Here is an 8,266-nt window from a genome sequence, read left to right on the forward strand (position 1 = left end):
CTCGATTTTGATCGTGATATCGAATGAATTGAAATAGATTAATAGATAAAACTAACAAGGATGTGTGAATAGTAAAAATAGGTATGCAGGTAATAAAAATAAATGTGTGAATATTAGTATTCATAGAGTAACTCAATACAGATATAATAATACATCATTAATATTTACGCAAAACAAACTTGAGACATCTTAATTACAAATGAAAATAAATAACTAACATATTTGGTAATAATTTAATAATATACTAGCCTCTCTGCACGCGCTCATGCGCATGCGAGAGGCATTTTTGTATCATAGGCGCTACGCGCCCCAAAAATGTGTTACTTCTTATATATCCTAAGAACTGAAAATAAATAAGATCTCATTGCTAATGATGTCTGAAGTTAGTTGTTTTTCATTGTAATTGTCAAGATATATGTTTAATGTATTGCGCATGCGAGATATATATATATTTTTTTATCACGGACATTACGTGTGCCCCTGAAAATGTGTTGCTTAATTTGTTTCCTCATTTCGTAAGTGCTTATTTATATTTTAATGTGAGGGCCATTTCGAAGTTTTTGATTATGAATTTGTGAGAGGCCAACACCCATCTTTCCTCCTTTTTGTTTAATATATAACTTCAATATGCGTTTTTTCCCTTCTTTTGAGAAGTAGTAAGCACAACCATGTAATCAAGAAATATGTCAGTAATTCAATATAAAAGAACCAAAGGGGAGAGAATTGCACATAATTTTTTTTTTTTTGTGACAAATACACACCAAATCATTTAGTCTTTTTACACATGCTCTTGCAAAATTTTTTTTTGGTTTACCTTAGGATTAGACTTAGAAATACAATATTAAGAGACAATTTATTTTGCTATTATGTTGAACAACGTTGAATAGAAGTTACTTTGCAATATTTTGTACTCTTCTGCAATAATAAATCGGTAAATAGGGATGCAATAGTAGTATATTTCCAAATAAAATAAAAATCATGGTGCATATATACACACATTTAACACGGACAAAGAAAAGAAAATTTCTCTTTGCTTTGATAGCTTATAGAAGCATACATCTATAAGCATATTGTTGTATGACACTATAAAATAATAGGTACGGCAACAACATTATCTTTGTGGAATCAAATCTTATCAATAGACACTTCGAATAAATAGTCTGATTTCCACCAGCTAGGAACACCCAAAAAAAGAAGCAACTTCTCCTACATCAGCATAATATACATAATCGAAATTTTGTCCGTAAGAAAAAAGAAACTTCATACTACTTATTCTCTTTTCTTATTTTGATGGATAAAATGCACTGAAACCAAACTGCATATGGGCATACTTCGTTTTAGTTCCGTTCTTCTTTCCATCCGCTCCTTGCAATAGATTTCCTATACCTGAAATTAAAACGCAAGACAAAGGAGGGGGGGGGGGGGAGAAGAAATCAAATACTAAGACCCAAAAATAGATTTTTCGATTTTTTCGGATTTTGATTGTGAAGGAAATAAAGGGTTATTCTTGGCATTTTAGAATGCTTCACCAAACTGAGGCTCTCTTTATATATATAGATAAAAGAAGACAAAAGAGAAGGAAAATTACTGCTTGAAATTGAACTTCTGTTAAATACTTTGCCTAAAGTTATTAGCAACTGAAAGGAAAAAAGCACTTGTAACTGAAAGATTATAATCATGCTACCAACATTTGACCCAAAATTGAAAGGAAAAAAGATGAAATTCTATGCATATAGTAGATAATTGATAAATCAAACTTTGCAACTGAAAGATTGACAATGGCTTCAAAATTAAATGAATATCTAAAACAACTTGTAAACCTAATTATATGGAAGAGGTAGAGAAAAGCAATGTGCTGCAGACAGCTTACGACTCAATATTCAGGTATAGGCTTTGGTTCAACTATGGAGATTCCTTCTCCGATTCCATTGAATTGCTAGATAGCTTTAGCTCGCTCTCAAAGCCCACACTTTGCCCACACAAAACTAAATTCTAAGAATTCCTTTTCCCTGCATTCACAAACACACCGTCAGTTAATTTTAGATTTTAGAGAAAGAGCGAGAGAGCGAGAGAGAGGGTGTGCATATGGTGTTGGGAGTGAAGGGGGAAGGATGCGAAAGAATAGAAGTTGAAAGCAAGGTACCGGCTTTGATTTGGTTGTTAGTTTGCAGAACATGGAGGGTTTGTTTGAATCCCACGTTTGCAGTTCTCATTCCTCATCCAGCAAAACTCATCCGTTTTAGTGCTTTCTCTCTCTTTCAGTTATCGTTTTTTTACCCCTTTGTTCTTTTTTTTTTTTTTTTGAATTTTAGAGTTTATTCATCTCTAAATATTAGTGGAGCGTAGGTAGTTATTGTGGAATGTCCCACTAAACTCAATCCAGATTGTGAGAATCATACAGAATAAACTATTATCTTGTTGGCGCTTATTATTTTTCAACACGGATTTACTTTTTATTTATTTTGTTTTTCAATACAGTTTTTTGTTGAGATATGATTTTTTACCTATTTGTCCTTGTTTATTTTGAATTTTTTGGATTTTGATTGTGAAGGAAACAAATAAGTATTTTTAGCATTTTAAAAAGCTTCACCAAACTGAAGCTCTTCCTGTGTATATATATATATATATATATATATAGATGAGCAAAAACCTATAAGATTGTATACATAAAGTTACCAAGGTGGATCGGTGGGGCCCCTGGCAGAAGTATCCGTCCATGCTGGTGAAATAAACGAAAGGAGGAGAGAAGGAGGAAGAGTGGACTTTTAGCTCACAGACAAATGGAGTCAGAGGGAAATTTGACCGTCTAGGAAAAGACATAGACAGTCTTTAATCTGGGCCCAGCATTGCCCCAAGCCCATTCGGATCCTCAGTTCTCAGAAAGGTATCATCCACATCGACCTTCGGTTCTGATCAGTGGCCCATAACCAAAACACGTTTATAACGCTAAATTCCAAACAAATTAAAAGACCGCAGAGACGTGTCACCTTTTGCCTCGGACGACAGTATTCATAAAACAACTTTCATAACAAAAGTAATAATTTTTGTATTTTTGGTCCTATCTTACTCTATGTTCGTCTCATTTGATGTAAAAATTTGTCCGAGAATAATATCTGTCTACTTTTTTATACAATTTTAAAGAGAAACAAACGGGACGAAGATAAAGGATAAGAGAGGGCAATGTATGGTCGGACCTCCGACGAGCTGGCCTCTTGAATTTGGCCAATCCAGTTAATCATACCGAAGTTTTCCTAGATTCAACATAACAATGAAAAGAAAAATATATTTAAATTAGGATAATGGCGGGATTAAGGAGATTAAGGACGTCAAAGTAAGAAGCGAGGCAACTGACACTAGAGAGCAGAGATTAGACAGCTCTGCGACAGCCAGTAACATTATCAAGTATTTTCTGGCACTGAGCGAGACCTCCATATCAGGCCGTCAAAACACACCTATCCTATTGAGAATCGCAGAGGGTACCAACCCCCTTAACACCGTCAATCTCCCCGTCCTCTGCGGTCCAACCTGTAGCGGTACGAATATGGAAATTACACTCCACATGCAGAGACTTAACCACCGGTTTAACCGCACCGTGAACTGATAAGTGTACGGCGGGGCCCGCCACCCAAACTGCCCTGCGAGTCTTACCAGATAGGGGCCTAGCTACAAGCGTAGCTTATTAGCTATTTGAAGAAATGGAGCCAGCCTCTCTGTCTCATCCAAAGTTTTCCCATTTTTTTAATTTCCCGTTATTCTTCTTCTTCTTTGATTCTGTCCTCCACATTGCGCATTTACATATATACCAGTAAACGCTATCTCTAAAACAAAGAACTGAAAAAACGACAATTACTAAAGTAATTATGGTCACCTCCAGTCTCCGCCGGATTCTCCCTCTCTGTTTCGTCGTTTTACTGCTTCGCTCCGCCCCCTGCCACGGACACCGCGACCTCGATGCGCTGTTGAAGCTCAAGGCCGCAATGGTCGGCCCCAAAGGTTCCGGGCTCGAGGACTGGAACTCTTCGTCCTCGCACTGCTTCTTTTCTGGTGTTTTATGCGACCGCGACTCCAGAGTCGTTTCTCTCAATGTCTCGAATATTCCCCTGTTCGGCACGATTCCGGCGGCGATTGGGCTGCTGGACAAGCTCGTCAACCTCAAAATTACCGACGACAACTTGACCGGGAGGCTTCCGGCCGAGATGGCCAACCTCACCGCTCTCAAGCATCTGAACATCTCCAACAACGCGTTCAGCGGCAGCTTCCCCGGCGAAATCATGCTGGGGATGACGGACCTTGAAGTCCTCGATGCCTACAACAACAACTTCAATGGGACACTTCCCGTTGAGCTCGCCAGTCTCAAAAACATCAAGCACCTCCATCTTGGCGGCAACTACATCACCGGCGAAATTCCCGAGGATTACTCGGAGATACAGAGCTTGGAGTATTTGGGACTGAACGGTAATTTGCTCACCGGAAAGTTACCGGCGAGCTTGAGTAGGTTGAAGAATCTCAGGGAAATGTACGTAGGGTACTATAACAGTTACGATGGCGGAATTCCGCCGGAGCTGGGGTCGCTGAGCTCGCTGCAAGTCCTCGACATGAGCAGCTGCAACCTCGTGGGCCCCATCCCCACCACTCTCAGCCTTTTGAAACACTTGTACTCTCTTTTTTTGCAGGTGAACCGCCTCAGCGGCAGCATTCCGCCGCAGCTCTCGGCGTTGAACAGGCTCATGTCTCTGGATCTCTCCATCAACGAACTCACCGGAGAGATACCTGAGAGCTTCTCGGAGCTCAAGAACCTAACGCTGGTCAATCTGTACAAGAACAATCTCTACGGTCAGATTCCAAAGTTCGTCGGCGATTTACCTTATCTCGAGGTGCTTCAAATTTGGGAGAACAACTTCACATTCGAGCTGCCGGAGAATCTCGGCCGGAATGGCAGGCTGAAGGACCTCGACGTCACTGGAAACCACCTCACCGGGCTGATTCCGCGGGATTTGTGCAAAGGAGGTCATTTGAAAACGGCAATTCTGATGGACAATCACTTTTTTGGGCCGATTCCCGAGGAACTCGGGCTGTGCAATTCGCTGGTGAAAATCCGAATGATGAAGAACACACTCACCGGGACGATTCCAGCTGGGATTTTCAGTTTGCCCAATTTGATCATGATCGAGCTAAACGACAATTTCTTGTCTGGCGAATTACCAGAGCAAATTTCTGGGGGCAATATTGGAATCCTCACACTTTCCGGAAATCACATTTCCGGGAAAATTCCACCGGCGATTGGTAATCTCAAGAGTCTGCAAACTCTTTCCCTGGAGATGAACAGATTTTCCGGCGAAATTCCGACGGAAATTTTTTATTTAAAGTTGCTATCAAAGATCAACATCAGCGCCAACAACCTTAGCAGCGACATTTCAGATTCCATTTCCCGCTGCTCCTCCCTGACGTCCGTTGATCTCAGTCGAAACAATTTGGTAGGCGAAATCCCGAGAGGAATTGCGAAGCTGAAAGTCCTGAGCATTCTCAATTTCTCCAGAAACCAACTCACCGGAGAAATTCCCGCCGAAATCAGATACATGACGAGCCTCACGACTCTCGACCTCTCCAACAACAATTTCGTCGGCAGGCTCCCATCCGGCGGTCAGTTTCTGGTCTTCAACGACACGTCGTTTGCGGGTAACCCCCATCTTTGCTCCCCGCGCCGCGTCCAGTGCCTGTCGTCCCATGGCCGCAAACCGTTCGCTACCTACAAGATGGCTTTTATCGTCATCGGACTCTGTACGATTCTGTTATTCTTGTTCATAACGGCTTACCGGATGAGCAAGAGTAAAATCCAGAAATCTTTGGTGTGGCGTCTCACCGCCTTCCAGCGCCTCGATTTCAGAGCAGAGGACGTCCTCGAGTGCGTAAAAGAAGAGAACATCATAGGCAAAGGCGGCGCCGGGATCGTCTACCGCGGGTCAATGCCGGACGGCGTTGACGTGGCGATCAAACGGTTGGTCGGGCGAGGAACCGGGCGAAACGACCACGGTTTCTCGGCCGAGATAAAGACTCTGGGAAGAATCCGGCACCGGAATATCGTGAGGCTGTTGGGGTACGTGTCGAACAAGGACACGAATCTACTGCTGTACGAGTACATGCCAAATGGGAGCTTGGGGGAGCTGCTGCATGGGCCGAAAGGGGGGCATTTGCAGTGGGAGAGGAGGTACAGGATCGCCGTCGAGGCCGCCAAGGGGCTGTGTTATCTCCACCACGACTGTTCGCCGCTGATTATACACAGGGACGTAAAGTCCAATAATATTTTGCTGGACTCGGATTTGGAGGCCCACGTTGCGGATTTTGGGCTCGCTAAGTTTTTGCAGGATGCTGGGGCGTCCGAGTGCATGTCTTCCGTTGCTGGGTCCTATGGTTACATTGCTCCAGGTGTGTTAATTGGCAAATGTTTTTTTTGGTTTTTTCAGGAGCAATGAAATTAAACGAATTACGTGATGTCCTGCGTTTTAAACTTCGGTGGTATCATTTATCTATCCCAATTTATTGAAGTATTTATTGCCAATTTTTCTTTGAAGGTTACCAAAGTTTTAATAAAAAAAAAACAACATACTAAGAATTCAGTCCAACTCAATTTCAATGTGTTTGCATGTGATCTGACCTTTGTGCATGTGTTGGTACGAACAGAGTACGCCTACACATTGAAAGTGGACGAGAAAAGTGATGTGTACAGCTTCGGCGTGGTGCTGCTGGAGTTAATAGCAGGGAGGAAGCCGGTGGGAGAATTTGGAGACGGGGTGGACATAGTAAGATGGGTGAGGAAGACAACATCGGAGCTGTCTCAGCCGTCTGATGCAGCGTCGGTGCTGGCGGTGGTGGACTACAGGCTCTCCGGGTACCCACTGGCAGGCGTGGTACACCTGTTCAAGATTGCCATTATGTGCGTAGAGGATGAGAGCTCCGCCAGGCCAACGATGAGGGAAGTGGTGCACATGCTCACCAATCCTCCACCCGCGCCTCCAACTCCGAGCCTGCTCAACCTTTGATTGGATAATCTTCTGGATCAATGTTTTTGAGTAAATAAAAGCGCAGCACCAGAGAGTGAAATAATTATGTGCAAAAGATTAACAAGTAGTCGATTTTTGCTTCATCGTTGTAAATGTCTCGTTTTACGTTTTGTTGTAATGTAATGTGATTTTGGTTATTTGTTCTTTGGGTTTTAAGTTGTGCGTTGTTATGTAGTTACGTTAAGAACCAACAAATTAGCATTTTTTCGGCTCTTATGTTCTTCTAATACAATGATATATCGTTTTAAAGTTTGGTTATTGCCTGCTTGATTTCCTCAAGAGGATTTTGTATTAAGCTTCTATTTTCCCTGAATTGTTGTCTGTATTTATTGTTGTAATCAGGAGAGCTACGCCTGCTTCATCTCCATCACCAAAGGATTTCAGTGCTGTGGCTGTTGAGGATGAGATTCAGAACCCTCGACTTGTCAGCCAGCAAGTAAACAACCTTAACCCTCCGTAAGGAGTTGGCAGCGCTTCGAGCTAGGAGTTGAACCAAGGCCGCTATTATGGACTTAGAGATAGTAGTTCCTATGTATGATATGAAATAGGAAGGAATAGAGTAAAGGCCTTGTCCTCCTCTAATACAAGTAAGTAGGTAACGCGACTTTAATCCCCCTAAGTAAGGATTTGGAAGCTCAAGAGCAAGAGTAATTGTAGTTGTGGGCCGTCTCATTACGGGTGGAAACACACCTGCTGTTTAAATCCCTATATAAGGGGCATAAACTTTCGATTTGGATCAACAGCTGATCCAAAGTAATCCATCCCATAATTGCATATGAAAACAAAGAGAGTTTTCTTTCGACCAGCAAAGTCAAGTATTGAATGAGTGTGTGAAGTCTTAGCATTCTCTTGTTTTACTTGTTTAAAAGTTTTCCTGTTACTTCTAGGATTTATTGAACTTTCCAACATCAACATCGCCGAGGAAAACGTTGTGTCAACTGAAGAGCGCAAGGTTATTGAGATTCCTGACAGTGAACCAAGTGATTCCGGTGTTTTGGAAGCAAAGGATGAGATTAAGAAACCACAAGTGAAGTTGTTGGCATTCTCTCTCATTGTTTCTTCTCTATTATCTCTTTAAATTTGTCTACATGCTTGCATTACCCTTTTATCATACGAGAAAAATTCGGGTATTCATGTCTAACCATGTCATTTTAGGGCATTAAAAAAAAATGCTTGTATTTTAATCACTCAACTCCACATAACCTCAC

At 41.8% G+C, this 8,266-nt stretch overlaps 1 protein-coding gene and 1 long non-coding RNA gene across 2 annotated transcripts; one reads left to right on the top strand and one right to left on the bottom strand.

The window, feature by feature from the left end:
- Positions 1 to 733: 733 nt before the first annotated feature.
- LOC125473906 lies at positions 734 to 2,758 on the bottom strand. The gene is made up of 3 exons (XR_007255670.1): positions 2,144 to 2,758; positions 1,871 to 2,009; positions 734 to 1,386 (listed from the first exon to the last, which is right to left on the bottom strand). It is a non-coding gene; the product is annotated as an uncharacterized LOC125473906 (long non-coding RNA).
- Positions 2,759 to 3,264: 506 nt separating this feature from the next.
- LOC103927653 (receptor protein kinase CLAVATA1) lies at positions 3,265 to 7,307 on the top strand. Its single transcript, XM_009336598.3, has 2 exons — positions 3,265 to 6,423; positions 6,679 to 7,307. The coding sequence occupies exons 1-2, from the start codon at positions 3,861 to 3,863 to the stop codon at positions 7,035 to 7,037; spliced, it is 2,922 nt and encodes a 973-aa protein (XP_009334873.2). The 5' UTR covers positions 3,265 to 3,860; the 3' UTR covers positions 7,038 to 7,307.
- Positions 7,308 to 8,266: the final 959 nt, after the last annotated feature.

The sequence above is a fragment of a genome, unplaced genomic scaffold (genome assembly GCF_019419815.1).
Source record: "Pyrus x bretschneideri cultivar Hongxiangsu unplaced genomic scaffold, Pyrus_bretschneideri_v1 Contig1, whole genome shotgun sequence".
Lineage (NCBI taxonomy): Eukaryota > Viridiplantae > Streptophyta > Magnoliopsida > Rosales > Rosaceae > Pyrus > Pyrus x bretschneideri.

Coding starts and splice junctions, on each gene's coding strand:
- LOC103927653 (XM_009336598.3), top strand. CDS start 3,861: ATGGTCACCTCCAGTCTCCGCCGGATTCTCCCTCTCTGTTTCGTCGTT. Junction 6,424..6,678: donor CTATGGTTACATTGCTCCAG/GTGTGTTAATTG, acceptor TGGTACGAACAG/AGTACGCCTACACATTGAAA.